Source organism: Mobula hypostoma, chromosome 5, assembly GCF_963921235.1.
Source record: "Mobula hypostoma chromosome 5, sMobHyp1.1, whole genome shotgun sequence".
Taxonomy (NCBI): Eukaryota; Metazoa; Chordata; class Chondrichthyes; order Myliobatiformes; family Myliobatidae; genus Mobula; species Mobula hypostoma.
This window is the reverse complement of record NC_086101.1, coordinates 32,409,020-32,427,682: the sequence shown is the minus strand read 5'-3', so window position 1 is coordinate 32,427,682 and position 18,663 is coordinate 32,409,020. Positions and strand designations below refer to the sequence as shown.

The following is an 18,663-nucleotide window of genomic DNA, read 5'->3' as shown; positions in this document are numbered from 1 at the left end:
GTGAGAAAATCGATGATCCAATTCCCTGCTGCATCAGATCCAGAGTAACAAGCAAGACCACAAAGTTGAATTGTGACTTCAGGAAGCAGAAGTCAAGAGAACACACACCGTCCTCATTGAGGGGTCAGTGGTGAAAAGGTAAGCAGTTTCAAGTTCCAGGGTGTCCAATGATCTCTCTTGGGCCCAATATGAATAAGACACAGGAAGCTCTACTTCACTGAAAGTTAGAGGAGATTTGATAAAGACTCTTGCAAATTTTCTAGCGATGTACAGTAATGAGCATTCTGACTGGTTGCATCACAGCCTTTGACAGGGGCTCCACTGTGCATGATTGATAAAGACTGCATTGTGTTGTAGAGTCAGTCATCTCCATCACAGGTACAACTGTTCAAACCACCGTGGACACCTTCAAGACACGGTGCCTCAGGAAAGTGGCATCCAGCATTAAGGGCCCTCACCCTCCAGGACATGACCTCTTCTGTTCGACTGCCATTAACCTCCATTTACTAGAGCTCCATTTAGCTCCGTTTAGCTCTGTTTTATTTTTTAATGTAACTTATTTTTATTCTTTCTTACTTCTCTTCTAATATATGTATATCTGTGCAAGACAGACTCCGGCGGATTGAGCAGACGAGACCAATGGAAGGTCCAACGGTCAAGAAGGCGGTCTCTGCAAGCGTCGTGGAACGTGTAGAGCAGGACAAGACACAGAAGACATCCTGGTCATCCACTGCGCCCAGTCCCATCTCCAGCCGTCTCGACTCTGCCTTGACACTGGATTCAGATGGGAATTGGGAAGAGAGAGTGAGGCTGACGCTGTGCAACTCTCCCTCACTTAAATCCAAATCACGCGCTAGTCTCAACACCATCATAATGGTGTCGAGGTCCTCATCGACGTTGACGATGGACGAACACAAAAATATCTGTGCACTTGTAATGCTACTGTGACACTGTAATTTCCTTTGGGATCAATATTGTCTCATTAGTGCATCAGGGAGGAATACAAGAATCACATACAACACTTTAAACAACTTCTTTCCATCCGCCATCAGATTTCTGAATGATCGATGAACCCATGAACACAACTTTGTTATTGCTCTTTGCACTGCTTATCTATCTCTCTGTCCATTTAGTAACAGTAATTGTGTTCATGTCTTCAACTGTGCCCCTGCCACAAAACAACAAACTTCACAACATTTCTCCTTGATAGTAAACCTGATTTCATTCTGAATATTTTACCCTCTTTACCCATTTTGTCTGTCAGCTCATTCCATATACTCACCACCTTCTGTGTGAAAATTTGCCTCTCAGATCCTTTTAAATGTTTTCCTTCCCACCTTAAACTGAACCTATCCCCCCTAGCTTTAGACTCCAGCCTGGGGAAAAGAATGTTCCCATCTACACTTTGTATGCCTCTCAGATTTTTAAGCTCATTTATCAGATTGCCCCTTATCTCCCAACATTCAAAGTTGTAAAGACCTTGCCTGGCCAACTTCTCCCTATAACTCAGGCCTTCTAGTCTTGGAATCATCCTTGTAAGTCTTCTCTGCATTGTTGCCAGGTTAAGCACAGCTTAACAGGGTGAGTAAAACTGCATATAGTACTCCATGAGGCCGCACCAATGTCTCACAACACTGCAACAGAGTGTCCCGACTCTTGTACTCAGTTCCATAATTGATGAAGGCCAGAGGATACAGTTTTTCACCTTTGACATCGATTTCAATGAACAATACACCTGTAGTTCTCAGTCACCCAGTAGCATTACACCGTTGAGTGCCCTACCATTGGTAGTACAAGTTCTTAGAACAGAGGAACGTGAGAACTTGGAGCAGGCTAATTGATCCTGCTCCACCATTCAATAAGGTCATGACTCACCTGTCCATGAACTCCATTCCACCTGCCTGCCTTTTTCCCATAACCCTTCTAATCCCTGCTATGCAGAAATCTAAATACCTTTAATGAGGTGGCCTCTTCTGCTTCCCTGGACAGAGAGTTCCACAGATTCACTACCCTCTGGACAAAGCAGTTCCTCCTCACCTACTGTACATCCTAATCTACAGTGCCTATAAAGAGTATTCACCCTCCTTGAAAGCTTTCATGTTTTATTGTTTTACAACATTGAATCACAGTGGATTTAATTTGGCTTTTTTTGACACTGATCAACAGAAAGAAACCCTTTCGTGTCAACGTTAAAGCAGATTTCTACAACGTGATCTAAATTAATTATAAATATAAAACACAAAGTAATTGATTTTCACCCCCTTCAAGTCAGTATTTAATAGAAGCACCATTGGGAGGGACTACAGCCTTGAGTCTGTGTGGATAGGTCTCTATCAGCTTTGCACATCTAGACTCTGCAATTTTTCCCCATTCTTCTTTACAAAACTGCTCAAGCTCTGTCAGATTGCATGGGGATCATGAGTGAACAGCCCTTTTCAAGTCCAGCCAGATATCTTCAATTGGATTGAGGTGGACTCTGACTTGGCCACTCCAGGAAATTAACTTTGTTGTTTTTAAGCCTCTTCTGTGTAGTTTGGGCTTTATGCTTGGGGTCATTGTCTTGCTGGAAAACAAATATTCTCCCAAGTTGCAGTTCTCTTGCAGAGTGCTGCAGGTTTTCCTCCAGGATTTCCCTGTAGTTTGCTGCATTCATTTTACCCTCTACCATCACGGTAGGGATGGTGTGTTTTTGATGTGTGATATTTCACTTATGCCAAACATAGCGTTTAATCTGATGGCCAGAAATCTAAATTTTGGTTTTATCAGACCATAGAAACTTCTTCCAGCTGACGTCAGAGTCTTCCACTTTCCTTCTGGCAAACTCTAGCCGAGAGTTCATGTGAGATTTTTTTCAACAATGGCTTTCTCTTTGCCACACACGCATAAAGCTGTGACAGGTGAAGCACCTGGGCAACAGTTGTTGTATGTGCAGTCTCTCCCATCTCAGCAACTGAAGCTTGTGACTCCTCCAGAGTTGTTATAGGTCTCTTGGTGGCCTCCCTCACTAGTCCCCTTGTAGCACGGTCACTCAGTTTTTGAGGATGGTCTGCTCCAGTCAGATCAACACCTGTGCCATATTCTTGCCATTTCCTGATGATTGACTTGACTGTACTCCAAGGGATACAGAGTGACTTGGAAATTTTCTGGTATCCGTCTCTTGGCTTGTGCTTTTCAATAACCTTTACGCGGAGCTGCTTGGAGTGTTCATTTGTCTTCATGGTGTAGTTTTTGCCAGGATACTGACTCACCAGCAGATGGACCTTCCAGATACGGGTGCATTTTTAGTTTTAAAACACATTGACTGCACACATGTCTCCAAAAACAGATCAATATTTAACTAGTTAGTTGACTTCTAAAACCAATTGGGTGCCCCACTGATGGTTGGTGTGAATACTTATGCAATCAATTATTTAGTGTTTTATATTTGTAATTAATTTAGATCTCTTTGTAGAGATATTTTTTCACTTTGACGTGAATAAATCTTGTTTTGTTGATCAGTGTCAAAAAAGCCAAATTAAATCCACTGTGATTCAATGTTGTAAAACAATAAAACATGAAAACTTCCAAGGCGGGTGATAACTTTTTATAGGCACTCTATTCTCCTAGTTCCTGTTCTGGAACGCAAATTAAAGTGTTACAGGTACAGAGAGAGAGAAGTGCAGGCAGACGATAAGGTGCAAGACCATTGCAAACTATTGTCAGATTGTGAATACATCTTCAACAGGAACCATTCAGCAGTTTTCTGCTTGTTTGACATTTTAAAAATGCATCACTTCACTCTTATTTGCATTGAAGTTTATTTGCGGCTCCTTGGCCCACTTCAGTTTATAACCAATATTCCTCTGTAATCTACAATAATTTTCAGAATCAAAAACACTTCCTAATTTGTATTGCCTGCCACTAGATGGTTGGATGTTTGAAGTAGCTGTTCATGAACATAATGGTGTGAGACTTCAGGCTTGTGTATCAGCCGCTGATGGGAGCTGTGAGAAGACAGCTTGGTCCATATGCTGGAATCTTTGATAATACGATCAGAATCAGCATCAGGTTTACTTTCATGGTCAAGACGTTCAGTTGTTGCTCAGACCGAACATCAAAATGGGGATGAAATGTGATCTAAGTGGCTTTGACCATGGAATACTTGTTGGTGCCAGACAGGGAGGTTTGAGTATCTCAGAAACTGCTGATCTCCTGAGATTTTCAGTCTCTAGAGTTTAGAAAGAATTGTGTAATAAACACAAGAATCCTGTGAGAGGCTGTTCTGCGGGCAAAAGCACCTTGCTAATATGAGCAGTTAGAGGAGAATGGCCAGACTGATTCAAGGCGACAAGAGGGTGACAGTCACTCAAATAAGCATGTGTTACAACAGTGGTGTACAGAAGATCATCTCTGAATGTACAACACATTGAACCATGAAGTGGATGGAGAACAGCAGCAGCAAACCACAGGCAAACACTCAGTTACAGGGGGTGCCGAATAAAGTGACCAGTGGACTGTGTGTGTGTGTGTGTGTGTGTGTGTGTGTGTGTGTGTGTGTGTGCGTGTGTGTGTGTGTGTGGATTGTGTGTGTGTGTGTGTGTGTATGTGTATGTGTGTGTGTATGTGTATGTGTGTATGTGTATGTGTCTGTGTGTGTGTGTATGTGTGTGTGTGTGTATGTGTGTGTGTCTGTGTGTGTGTATGTGTATATGTGTGTGTGTGTATGTGTGTGTATGTGTGTGTGTATGTGTGTGTGTGTGTATGTGTATGTGTGTGTATGTGTGTGTGTGTATGTGTGTATGTGTATGTGTGTGTGTGTGTATGTGTATGTGTGTGTGTGTGTGTGTGTGGATTGTATGTGTATGTGTGTATGTGTGTGTGTGTGTATGTGTGTGTATGTGTGTCTGTGTGTGTGTGTGTGTGTCTGTGTATGTGTGTGTGTGTGTGTGTGTGTGTGTGTGTGTGTGTGTGTGTGTGTGTGTGTGTACTGCAGAAAGAGAACTGAAACTGTGAGCTAGTGTTCATGGTTCACTGACCGTTCAGAAATCTGATGATGGAGGTGAAGAAGCTGTTTCTATTTACATTGAGTATGTGTCTTTGGGCACCTGTACCTCCTCCTTCGTGGCTGTAATGAGTAGAAGGTATGTTCTGGGTGGTGAGGGTCCTTAGTGGTGGATGCTGCCGTTTTGAGTCATCTCCCTTTGAAGATCTCCTGCAAGGTGGGGAGGCCGGTGTTCATGATGGAGCTGGTTGAGTTTACAACCCTCTATAGAAGTTTCTGATCTTGTGTAGCGGCCCCTCCACACCAGGCAGATGTGATCGATATCATAAAGGCACCAGAGGAATGATTTGTTTTCACACTTCTTCCCCTTCCTCAAGTCAACAATCAGCTCGTTAGTTTGACGGACTCTGAGTGAGAGATGCTGCTGTGGCGTCACACATTCAGCTGAATATCTCACTCCATTTCTCTGTTCACACCTGCTGTGGCCCAGGATGTGGTTCTACTTTCATCATAGCAGAAATATGCTTAACTGAAGGAGGGGGCAGGACTGGTGAGATCAGATGCTTAAAAAGGCCTTCAGCAGTTCGGCAGCAAGGTAGACCACGACTGAGGGCAAGAGAGAGCATGGCATCCACAAAACTGGTACAGCTGAGCTGAGCTCACCAAGGTGATGTTTTAATCACTTGGTTCTTTCTGCCTGTCTAACATCTTGTTGATTTATTTTACAGAGATATCTGGTGTGTTTAATCTTCCTTCACACATGGACATCGGAAAGTCTTGGAGAAGATTTCCAGGTGAGGACAAATCCCCCTCTCTCCATCTTGTTCCCAGCCTTCCCTTGAATCTACACCTCTCCCATTTTGTCACCCATTTCTTACCCCAATGTGACAGCAGAATCAGAATCCAGTTTTTATTATCACCAACATATGCCATGAAATTTAGTGTTTTGTGGCAGCAGGACTGTGCAAGACATAAAACACTACTATAAGTTACAATTAGGAATATGTTAAACATAAATAAATAGTGGAAAAAGAGAGCAGATTAGTGAGGTAGTGTCATGGGTTTATGGGCCATTCAGAAATCCGATGGCAGAAGGGAAGAACTGTTTCAAAAACTTTGAGTGTGCATCTTCAGGCTCTTGTACTCCTCCACGATGGGAGTAATGAGACTGGGTGGTGGGGGTCCTGATTGATGGATGTTGCCTTCCTGTCCAAATCCTGTCTCCACTCCAAACAAAGTGCTGTCCATCTGGGAGAGAGCTGAAGGGACTTTCTCCACCCCAGAGGGGAGTGACTCTCCAGAGTTCTCGAACTCAGGGAGATACAGAGGATCAGTCACCGGGTGCATTTCCAAACAGAAATCAAGTGTTTTTGAGATTGTCGGAGGCTAAATGGAGACCCAAAAGAAGTTTTTAAGCTAATGAGAAGCAAAGGGTGAAATTGCCATATATTAGAGAGCACGCATGCATTAAAGGTAAGGGGGAGTTTATGGGGGATGTGCAGGGCAGGTTTTGGCACTGACGGGGGTGGAGGACTGGAATGTGCTGCCAGGGTTGGAGGTGGAGGCAGATAGGAGAGTGACATTTAAAATGAATCCGGACAGACACACACATACACAACAAATGGAGGGCATGGATCACCTTCAGAAAAAAGAGTTTTATCTTAGCACACTCCCTCAGCTAGGGCAACTGCCTTCACCTGTTCCCTCCCTCCCCCCCCCCCCACCCCCCTCAGCTCTCTACCCTCACCCTGTTGCAGCATTGTTTCCTCTGGTGTCGTCCAGGCACCTGTTCCTGCCCTCTCCCCTGCCACACCTTCCCCCAAGCCCAGCTCAGTTGCCCATCCCTGCTCACTGTACTCTCACCCCCACCCCTCTCCTGGAGCCCTGTGCTCTCTCTGAATTATCACCTGGGTCTCACTTCCGGCACAGGGAAGCAGCCATTTCAGCAGATCAGCTATCGTTCAGCCACTCAACACCATTCCCCGGACATGCTTTCAGTATACAAGCTCTCTGGTCCTTCTTCCAGTTTGTCCTCAACCATTCTCCTGACCGGGCTTTGGTCACAGCCGGGCATTTCATCCTGTGTCTTCAGTCGTTCCAGACAGAGGGTATGGGCTATGTGCTGGGCTACCAATTAGTGCTGAAAGGTTGCCACTGGTCAGCACGAAGCGGTAGAAACGAATGGCCTGTTTCCATGTGGTACGTTTCTGTGTTCACTCAGACAACCCACGTCCACTGTGACACAGGGCTTTCCGTACTCCATCACCATCACTCCCTTAGTTACCAGGTCGTGGTTTCTGTCTCAGACTCTCTTCCTGTCCCCTCTCTTTCTCTCTCTCTCTCTCTCTCTCTCTCTCTCTCTCTCTCTCTCTCTCTGACACACACACACTCACACACAGCTCTGTTGCCCACTCTCTCTTTACCCCTGACCCTCTCATCCACTCTATTTCATCTCCCTCTCTCGGACACTCACTCTCTCTCCTCTCTGCCTCTCTCCCTCTGTCTCTGTATTTGTCTCTGTCTGTCTCTCGCCTCCTCCCTCTCGCCCTTCACCAACCCCTCCCTCCAAGACCCTTCACCGCCAGACCCATCACCTCAGAAGCATCACCCCCAGACCCTTCACCCCCAGACTCCCACTCCTGACCCGTCATCCAGATTCTGCACCTTCAGCACATCACACCCTGATCCCCCACTCTCAGACCCTTCACACCCCCAGACCCTTCACTCCGACTCTCACCAACCAGACCCTCCAGGCACATCACAGCCCAGGACCCCCAAGCTCAGACCCTTTACCCCAGACCACCACCCCCAGGGGGGGCAGCGTACATCAGGTGAATGAGGTTTGAACGCCCTCTCTATCTGACGTTCTTTACTCTGCTACATCCTCAAGTTCAAAAATTGACAGTGATTCCCGAAGCCGACACATCATCCTGAGCAGGACGAAGATCAGAAATGCTGCTTTTGTAAATCATATAAACGTGTTTTTGTTTTAGACGTCTGTCTTCGAAGCATCTGGACAACAGAATGTTTTGGAGTTTATTCAGCAGGCCGTGAAAAAACTGAGACCCGGGTCCAGTCTGGGGCCAAGTAAGTTGACTTACACGATAAGTTTTAACTGCAATAAAATCAGAAAATGCCAGTTTGCAGTGTCAGTAATGGGGAGAACAGAGTTAATGTTCCAGGTCAAAGATCTTACATCACAGTGAGGAAAAGTTCAAATAAAGCAGGTTAGAATAATCCTGACAACTGATCCCTGGCTGAGATATTTGTACAATGGTTCATCACCAGTGACGTGCTAGCTGACCGGAAGATAGTGAACGTAATGATTTTATTTCAGAAGGGTGACAACCAAAGACCCGGGAAATATAGGCCGGTAAGTCTAACATCTGTGCAGGAGGTAGTAAGTTATGGAGAGGATTCTGAGGGATAAGATATTTCTTACATACACCTGTTAGGGACCATTCTCCAGATACCTTACCAATGGAGAAGATTCTGAGGGATAAGATACACAGACATTTGGAAAGGCAGGATTTGATTAGGTGTAGTCAGCATGGCTTTGTGCATAGATAGTCATGTCTTACAGACTTCATTTTGAGCTTTTTGACCAAGAAAGTTGATGAGGGTAGGGCAGTAAATAAGACCATAATAAGACCGTAACACATGGGAGCAGAATTAGGCCATTTGGCCTATCGAGTCTGCTCCGCCATTCAATCATGGCTTATCTTGTTTTTTCCTCCTCCCAACCCAGTTCCCAGCCTTCTCTTCATAACCTTTGTGGTGTCCGATCAACAACCTATCGATCTCTGTTATAAACACACCCACGACCTGGCCTCCACAGCTACCTGAAGCAACAAATTCCACAAATTCACCACCCTTTCGCTAAAGAAATTTTTCCGCATCTCTGCTTTGAAAGGATGCCCCTCTATCCTGAAGCTGTGCCCTCTAGTCCTAGTCTATGGGAAACATCCTTACCACATCCACTCTGTCTTTGGGGTCCAAGTTCATAGGATGCTCAAAGCAGCCGCGCAGGTTGACTCTGTGGTTAAGAAGGCATATGGTGTATTGGCCTTCATCAATCGTGGAATTGAATTGAGGAGCCGAGAGGTAATGTTACAGCTATATAGGACCCTGGTCAGACCCCACTTGGAGTACTGTGCTCAGTTCTGGTCACCTCACTACAGGTAAAATGTGGAAACCATAGAAACGATGTAGAGGAGATTTACAAGGATGTTGCCTGGATTAGGGAGCATGCCTTATGAGAATAGGTTGAGTGAACTCAGCCTTTTCTCCTGGGAGCAACAGAGGATGACAGGTGGCCTGATAGAGGTGTATAAGATGATGAGAGGCATTGATCTTGTGGATAGTCAGAGGCTTTTACCCAGGGCTGAAATGGTTGCCATAAGGGGACACAGGCTTAAGGTGCTGGGGAGTAGGTACAGAGGAGATGTCAGGGGTAAGTTTTTTACTCAAAGAGTGGTGAGTGCGTGGAATGTGCTGCCGGCAATGGTGGAGGTGGATACGATAGGGTCTTTTAAGAGACTTTTGGATAGGTACATGGAGCTTAGAAAAATAGAGGGCTACGGGTAAGCCTAGTATTTTCTGAGGTAGGGACATGTTCGGCACAACTTTGTGGGCTGGAGGGCCTGTATTGTGCTGTAGGTTTTCTCTGTTTCTATGTGTTATACCCCCTTGCCCTTCTGAATTCCAGTGAGTACAGACCCAGAGCCATCACATGTTCCTCATATGATAACCATTTCATTTCTGGAATCATCCTTGTGATCCTCTGGACCCTCTCCAAATCCAGCACATCTTTTCTAAGAGGAGGAGCCCAAAACTATTCACAATACTCAGCGTGCAGCCTCACCAGTGCCTTATCAAGCCTCAGCATCACAACCTTGCTAACATGGCATTTGCCTTCCTCACCACCAACTCTACCTGCAAGTTAACCTTTAAGAGTGCTCTGCTCAAGCATTCCAAGTCCCTTTGCATCTCAGAATTTTGGATTTTGTCCCCATTTAGAAAATAGTCTGCACATTTATTTCTACTACCAAAATCTATGACCATGCATTTTCCAACATGATATTTCATTTACCACTTTCTTGCCCATTTTCCTAATCTTTCTAAGTCGTTCTGCATCCCACCTGTTTCCTCAACACTACCTACCCCTACACCATTATTTGCATCATCTGCAAACTTGGCAACAAACCCATCTATTCCATCATCTAAATCATAGATATACAGCATAAAAAGAAGTGGTCCCAACACTGACCCCTGTGGAACACCACTTGTCACTGATGAATGTAATTTCATGGACTTAGTAAAGCTGCTTTGGAAGGTTAGGTTGCATAAATTCAGGGAGAATTGACTAAATGTTTACATAATTGGCTTGATGGTATAAAGCAGAGAGTGATGCCAGAAGATTGGTTGTCGAACTGGAGCCCTGTGTCTAGTGGTGTGCTTCAGAGGTCCGGCTGTGCTCATTGTTGTTTGTCATCCATATCACCGATTGGGAAAAGTATGTTCAAATCGCGATTAGTAAGTTTGTAGATAACTCTAACGTAGGAGATTCATGAAGGTTAACATGAATTACAGGGGGTGGTGGTCGGCTGAGTAAGTAGACCAAAGAATGGCAAATGGAGATAAATTCAGTGACGGCAAGATTTGTATTTTAGAAAGTCAGATTCAGGTAGAATATTCAAAGTGAAAGGCAGAGCCCTGGGTGATGTTATGGAACAGAAAGACCTTGGAAGGGAACTGCATAGTTCACAGAATAACATGGTTTTAGCATGCTGACCTTCATAAAGCAGAGCAGTTAGTAAGGAGGGAGTAGGGAGGTCAAGGTGCAGTCGTACAAGACACAGATAAGGCCACACTTGGAGTATTATGCTCAGTTTTGGTCATCCTGCTATAGGAAACATGTTATTAAAGTGGAAGGAGTGCAGAAAAATCCACTAGGATGGTGCCAGGACCTGAGGGACTGAGTGAAAAGGAAAGACAAGGGTTTCATTCTTTAGATGCTAGGAGACTGAAAGATGGTCTAACAGAGGTGAATAATTTCAAGAGAGGCATAGGTAGGGTGAATATATTGAAGCTTTTCCCAGTGTTGGAGAATGAAGAACTAGAGGATATAACAATAAGGTGAAAGCGGAAAAGATGAAAGAGGAACATAAGGGACAACTTTTTCACACCAGGGGTAGTATCCATGTGCGGTGAGCTGTCAGAGGAAGTAAATGAGGCAGGTACGATGTCAACTTTTAAAAGAGTTGGACAGGTCCATGGATTGGGAAGGTTGGAGGTTAATGCGCCCATCCACTGAAATGTGGGACTAGCTTGGACGGGCACCTTGGTCGGCATAGACCAATTTCCATGGTGTTTCCGCATTGCATCACAATGATTCCAAGTGCGGGGAAGTCAAATATGGAAAAGACATACAGAGCAAGTGGTAGAGCAGAAGGGAATGTTGGGCAAGGGGTCCAAGACTGTGGTTCCCTCAAAGCGGTAACATTGGTAGGTAGGCTGGTGTAGAAGGTGTATGACATGCTTACCTTCAGAGATTGGGCATAGAGTATAAACTTGGGGCATTATGTTGCAACTTTACAAAGCCGTGGTTAGCCTACACAGATTATTGAGTGTAGTTCTGGTCACCCCCAGGAAAGATATGATTGAGTCAAAGAGTCATAGAGTCATAGAGTCATAGAAAGTACAACTCAGAACAGGCCCTTCGGCCCATCTCATCTGTGCCAAACCATTTACACTGCCTACTCCCATCAACCTGGCTCTGGACCATAACCCTCAATACCTCTACCATCCGTGTACCGACCCAAACTTCTCAAACATTGAAATTGAGCTCACATGTGCAGCTCATTCCACACTTTTACCATCCTCTCAGTGAAGATGAAAAGAGGAGGTGGGATGTTATGTTGAAGTTATCTAAGACATTGGTGAGGCCTAATTTGGAGTATTGTGTTCTCATTAAACAATTCACCTTCCACCCTTAACCCATGACCCACCCAAACTTAGTAGAAAAAGTCTGCTTGCATTTACCCTGTCTGAACCCCTCATAAAATTCTGTATACCTCTATCAAATTTCCCCTCAGTCTTCTACATTCCAAGGAATAAAGTCCTAACCTAATCTATCTTTCCTTGTAACTCGGGTCCTCCAGACCTTGCAATATCCTTGTAAATTTTCTCTGTACTCTTTCAAACTTATTTATATCTTTCCTGCAGGTAAGTGACCAAAATTGCACACAATACTCCAAATTAGGCCTCACCAATGTCTTCCACAACTTCCACGTAATAAGACCATAAGACAAAGAGCAGAAGTCGGACATTCGGCCCATCGAGTCTGCTCTGCCATTTTATCATGAGCTGATCCATTCACCATTTAGTCCCACTCCCTCGCCGTCTCACCATAACCTTTGATGCCCTGGCTACTCAGATACCTATCCATCTCTGCCTTAAATACACCCAATGACTTGGCCTCCACTGCCACCCGTAGCAACAAATTCCATAGATTCACCACCCTCTGGCTTAAAAAATTTCTTCGCATTTCTGTTCTGAATGGGCGTCCTTCAATCCTTAAGTCATGCCCTCTTGTACTAGACTCCCCCATCATGGGAAACAACTTTGCCACATCCACTCTGTCCATGCCTTTCAACATTCGAAATCTTTCTATGAGGTCTCCTCTCATTCTTCTAAACTCCAAGGAATACAGTCGAAGAGCGGACAAACGTTCCTCATATGTTAACCCTCTTAGTCCCGGAATCATTCTAGTGAATCTTCTCTGTACCCTCTCCAACGTCAGCACATCCTTTCTTAAATAACGAGACCAAAACTGCCCACAGTACTCCAAGTGAGGTTTCACCAGCGCCTTATAGAGCTTCAACATCACATCCCTGCTCCTATATCTATTCCTCTAGAAATGAATGCCAACATTGCATTCGCCTTCTTCATCACCAACTCAACCTGGAGGTTAACCTTAAGGGTATCCTGTACGAGGACTCCCAACTCCCGTTGTATCTCTGAACTTTGAATTCTCTCCCCATTTAAATAATAGTCTGCCCGTTTATTTCTTCTGCCAAAGTGCATAACCATACACTTTCCAAAATTGTATTTCATTTGCCACTTCTTTGCCCATTCTTCCAATCTATCCAAGTCTCTCTGCAGACTCTCCGTTTCCTCAGCACTACTGGCCCCTCCACCTATCTTCGTATCGTCAGCAAACTTAGCCACAAAGCCATTTATTCCATAATCCAAATCGTTGATGTACAATATAAAAAGAAGCGGCCCCAACACGGACCCCTGTGGAACACCACTGGTAACCGGCAGCCAACCAGAATAGGATCCCTTTATTCCCACTCTCTATTTCCTGCCAATCAGCCAACGCTCTATCCACGTATGTAACTTTCCTGTAGTTCCATGGGCTCTTATCTTGTTAAGTAGCCTCATGTGTGGCACCTTGTCAAAGGCCTTCTGAAAATCCAAATATACAATATCCACTGCATCTCCCTTGTCTAGCCTACTTGTAATTTCCTCTAAAAATTGTAACAGGTTTGTCAGGCAGGATTTTCCTTTAATGAATCCATGCTGAGTTCTGCCTATCTTGTCATATGCCCCCAGGTACTCTGTAACCTCATCCTTGACAATCAACTCCAACAACTTCCCAACCACCGATGTCAAGCTGACAGGTCTATAATTTCCTTTTTGCTTCCTTGCCCCCTTCTTAAATAGCGGAGTAACATTTGCAATTTTCCAGTCCTCTGGAACCATGCCAGAATCTATCGACTTTTGTAAGATCATCGCTAGTGCCTCCGCAATCTCCACAGCTACTTCCTTCAGAACACGAGGGTGCACTCTATATGGTCCAAGAGATTTATCTACCTTTAGACTATTCAGCCTTCTGAGTACTTTCTCTGTCGTAATTGTGACCGCGCACACTTCTCTTCCCTGCCACCCTTGAGTGTCCGGTATACTGCTGATGTCTTCCTCAGTGAAGACTGATGCAAAATACTCGTTCAGTTCCTTCGCCATCTCCTTATCTCCCCTTACAATTTCTCCAGCATCATTTTCTATCGGTCCTATATCTACTCTCACCTGTCTTTTACTCTATATATACACTTGAAAAAGCTTTTAGTATCCTCTTTGATATTATTTGCTAGCTTCCTTTCATAGTTCATCTTTTCCCTGTTAATGATCTTCTTCATTTCCTTTTGTAAGCCTTTAAAAACTTCCCAATCCTCTGTCTTCCCACTAACTTTTGCTTCCTTGTATGCCCTCTCCTTTGCTGTAACTTTGGCTTTGACTTCTCTTGTCAGCCACGGTTGCATCCTTTTTCCATTTGAAAATTTCTTCTTTTTTGGAATATACCTGTCTTGCACCTTCCTCACTTCTCACATAAACTCCAGCCACTGCTGCTCTGCCATCCTTCCCGCCAGTATCCCTTTCCAGTCAACTCTGGCCAGTTCCTCTCTCATGCCACTGTAATTTCCTTTACTCCACTGAAATACCGACACATCAGATTTCGGCTTCTCTTTTTCAAATTTCACGGTGAACTCAATCATGTTATGATCACTGCCTCCTAAGGGTTCCTTCACCTCAATCTCTCTAATCACCTCTGGTTCATTACACAATCCCCAATCCAGTACAGCCGATCCCCTAGTGGGCTCAACAACAAGTTGTTCTAAAAAGCCATCTCACAGACATTCTACAAATTCTCTCTCTTGAGATCCAGTGCCGACCTGATTTTCCCAATCCACTCGCGTGTTAAAATCCCCCACCATTATCATAACCCTGCCCTCCTGACAAGCCTTTTCTATTTCCTGTTGTAATTTGTAGTCCACATCACTGCAGCTGTTTGGAGGCCTATAAATAACTGCCATCAGGGTCCTTTTACCCCTGCGATTTCTTAGCTCAACCCATAAAGATTCTGTACCTTCTGATCCCGTATCACCCCTTTCTAATGATTTAATATAATTTCTTACCAATAAAGCCACGCCTCCCCCTCTGTCTACCTTCCTATCCTTCCGATACGCCGTGTATCCTTGGATGTTCAGCTCCCAGAGACATGCATCCTTTAGCCGCGTCTCAGTGAGGGCCACAATATCATACCTGCCAATCTGTAGCTGTACGACAAAATCATCCACTTTATTCCTTTTGCTGCGTGCATTGAAGTATAACATCATAAGACCAGTATTTGGTACTTTTCGTTTTGATTTCACTGCAACTTTATTGCACTGCAACTCATCCCAATGGCTACAAATTTGCCCCATCACCTGCCTGTCTTTCCTGACATCTTTACTGCTCACTATCTTAGATTTATTTCTGTTTTCCATGTCCCACCTCCTGTTCTCAATACTTTGATTTATGAAAAACTCTCTTTAAAACCCTCTCTATCTGTGCCACCACCTTCAGTGAGTAATAAACCTGTACTCCAGATCCCTTTTTTGACCACAATCCTCAGTCCATACCGTTCTCTATGTGAGACCTACCGTGGTTGGTCCTACTGAAGTGCAACACCTCGTACTTGGCTGCATTAAACTCTGGGGAGGTTACAGAGGAGATTCACAAGGTGACTGGTGATTAGTTCATTATTGTCAGAGAAACGTAAGGGTGGCTAAGTTCTAGATCCCGCAAAAGATGAGTGTGGCCACCTACGTGTGGAGCCACAGGAGTTGGGCGAGGTTTTTAATATTTACCGGTAGCTTCTAAATAAATGTTGGAAATGAGTGACGTTGTCCAGGACCTTGTACAACCAACCAGGGAGGAGGTATTGGCAGCCTTACAGATGGTTAAGGAAGATAAATCCCCAGGACGTGACCATGTACATCTTGGACCTTGTGGGAAGATGGAGAAGAATACTCCTTTGCAGTTCCCTTGTGGAGATATATTTGTATCATCTTTAGCCACAGGTGATGATCTCAAAGACAGGAGGGTGGCTAATGTATCTTTACTTAAGAAGGGCAACAAAGACAAGCCAAGAAACTATAGGCCAGTAAGTCGTCATCAGTGTTGGATAAGTTACTGGAGGGGATTCTGAATGACTGGATCTTGTTTTGATATCCAAATGAGTTCGGATAGACAAGGTCTAATCATGTACAGTCGGCCCAGTTTTGTATGCAGGAAATCATGTCTCACAAATGTCTTGTGTATTGAAGACATAACCAAGATGACTGATGTGAATGGGACATTGGATGTTGTCTATATGGACCTCAGCAGGGCCATTGACATCATCTCTCATGACAAGCTGGCTGGAAGGGACTGATCACGTGGGATCCAGGAGGAGATAGCAGATTGGATTAATAATTAGCTCAGAGGTAGAGAGCAGAGGGTGATGTTTCTCTAAATGGAGGCCCGTGGCTAGTGGTGTATCACAGGGGTCAGTGCACATTAGCAACATTTGCCAAGCATGGTACAGTGCCACTGCAGCGAGAGTGCCAGGTTCGATCCCAATTCTGGTGTCGTGCACATCCTCTCTGTGACCATGGCATTGTGTCTCATTCCCTCTAGTTTCCATAACAACAACCAGTTGAACCTCTTCTTCTCCATCTCCAAAGTGTCCACCTTCCTGTAATACAGTGGCAGAATGCATACAACACTCCAAATGTGGCCTCAACATTTACAGAAATGCACCTGCAACAGAACTCACGGATTAGGACTGGCCTGGTTTGGAATTTTGGTCAGCATGGACCAGATCTTCCTGTAGACGGTCCAGGAGATGGATTACCCGGCCAGTGCAACCTACCCCAGTGTGTGGGAGTGGGAGAGGAAATGGGCCTGGGGAAAAGTGATAGAGCAAGGTATTAGAATATAGGATAGAGAAAGGTAACATGAAAGGTGATAGATTAAAGGGGAATGAGTGTGTGGGGGCAGAGGAATGCCCTGAGAGCTAGCATTGATGAAAAGGGCCGAACAACCTTATAGAGGTAGACAGACCTTACTTGTCCAATACTGTGAGAGCCGCTGTCTCCACCACTGATGTCACAAGCTGATATGATCATCTGATATGGCCCCTTGTTTTGTTGTAGCTGCTTCTCAGATTGAAAAGCCTCAAATCATCTCCATCATGCTGTCTTTCAGGTGCTGAAATTGTCTTTGATGTCCAGCTCCAAGGAAATGGGCAGATTGTGAAACCAACAAATCCCATCATCTACGACATTGTCAATGTGAACAAGGGAGAGGGCTACAATAGCACAGCTGGGAAGTTCACTGCCCCGAGGTGTGGTCTGTATTTCTTCAGCTACTCGTCACTCCCGGGCAGAGGGACAACAACTGACGTTCAGCTCATGAAGAATGACAAGGCAGTTAATTTGATCCACAGTGTCCTGCCCAAGAATAGTTCCCAGCTGTCCATGAGAAACAAAATCCTTGAACTCCACAAAGGGGATCAAGTGTGGGTGCAACTGGTCTCTGGTAACCTGTGGAGTGAAACAGGTTCCCTCAGCTTCCAGGGCTTCCTACTAGCGTAGTAGGTTGTCCCAGCACGCTTTGCCTCTGCAAAACCTTTGTGCTCTGCAGCTGAAAGTGCTTCACCCAGGCAGATATGTTATTGAATAAACAAGAAAAGCTCACTGGGAATAAGTTTAGCTGATGGATGAAGTGAGACAGAGAGACACACAGGCATTGGCCAGCAATAGATGAGAACTGGAACGTTGTCTTTGTTAAAGCGTCTGAAGGCACAAAACTGGAAATATGCTTCCCAGGAGTGGGAAACGACCACTCAGCCCATCCAGCCTGACCTGTGGGTTGTGCTGAGCCCAACCTCAGAAAACATGATCCCTGAACTTCACCATTACACTCTGTAAAGATATTGTAACCTTCTGTCAGCTTTCCTCCTCCCAAACACAGGCTCAATGTGCTCATGTCTCCTCACACAACACAACCTCCGCCCCATCCAAGATATCAGCTTTGTGATCCTTTGCTGCATTCACGTACTCCAGGCCCATCCCTTCTTATGCTGAGCAACCAAAGTGTCCACAATATCCCCACAGACTGTCCCTGCACATCAGTCTTCATGATCGCTGTATAAGGTGACAAGGTCGCTGTGAACACTGACAAATTACCACCTGTTAATAAAAAAGCTCTTTTGGGTTTTTGTCTCCCGAAGTGATTTCCCACATTATATTCCAACCACCATGCTGTTACTGTTCCCAGTCTGTTTTCTTCACCCTGAAGTCTCTCTGCATCCTCCTCATAGCCCCCACTGATATCTGACGTATTCAGAATGTGACCATATCCTGTGGCGAGCATCCACACCTCTCTTCTAACACACAACCATCCCTGTGTAATCCATGAATTACGTACCGATGATGATCCCGCAATGGTTACTCTAATGACTGTAATTTCACTGGCTGATGTAGCTGACTGCTGAATTTGTGAATGCAAAATTAAATGCATTGTTTGGATCAAATATTCTGTCCTGTTCTTTGACTTTCATTGTTTCCACAATTTGCTGTTAATTTGATCACATATGTGAATATTAGTCTCTGATCGATGACTCGCTGAAAACCTCACTCAATCTCCCAATTCAGTGATTGAGTTGAGAGACTTTGGCCTGGATCTCCCATTGGTTTGTCAGCTGCCTGAGGCTATCACTCTCCTGTCCTTAAACAACAGTTAAACAACTGTGGCAGAATCTCCCTCTGGAAGATCATCTTACTGCAGGGACCTTGGAGGGTTCTATCAAT

General features: G+C 44.7%; 1 protein-coding gene across 1 annotated transcript; it reads left to right on the top strand.

Moving 5' to 3' along the window:
* The first annotated feature begins 5,571 nt into the window (after positions 1 to 5,571).
* On the top strand, positions 5,572 to 18,334 carry LOC134346179 (complement C1q tumor necrosis factor-related protein 3-like). The gene is made up of 4 exons (XM_063047497.1): positions 5,572 to 5,623; positions 5,710 to 5,775; positions 7,975 to 8,068; positions 17,057 to 18,334. The coding sequence occupies exons 1-4, from the start codon at positions 5,606 to 5,608 to the stop codon at positions 17,443 to 17,445; spliced, it is 567 nt and encodes a 188-aa protein (XP_062903567.1). The 5' UTR covers positions 5,572 to 5,605; the 3' UTR covers positions 17,446 to 18,334.
* The last annotated feature ends 329 nt before the right edge of the window (positions 18,335 to 18,663 follow it).

Bases quoted from the DNA above. Each gene is read 5' to 3' on its own strand.
- LOC134346179 (XM_063047497.1), top strand. The intron at 5,776-7,974 runs GTGAGGACAAAT...TTTTTGTTTTAG, and splicing joins GTCTTGGAGAAGATTTCCAG to ACGTCTGTCTTCGAAGCATC. The intron at 8,069-17,056 runs GTAAGTTGACTT...GCTGTCTTTCAG, and splicing joins CGGGTCCAGTCTGGGGCCAA to GTGCTGAAATTGTCTTTGAT.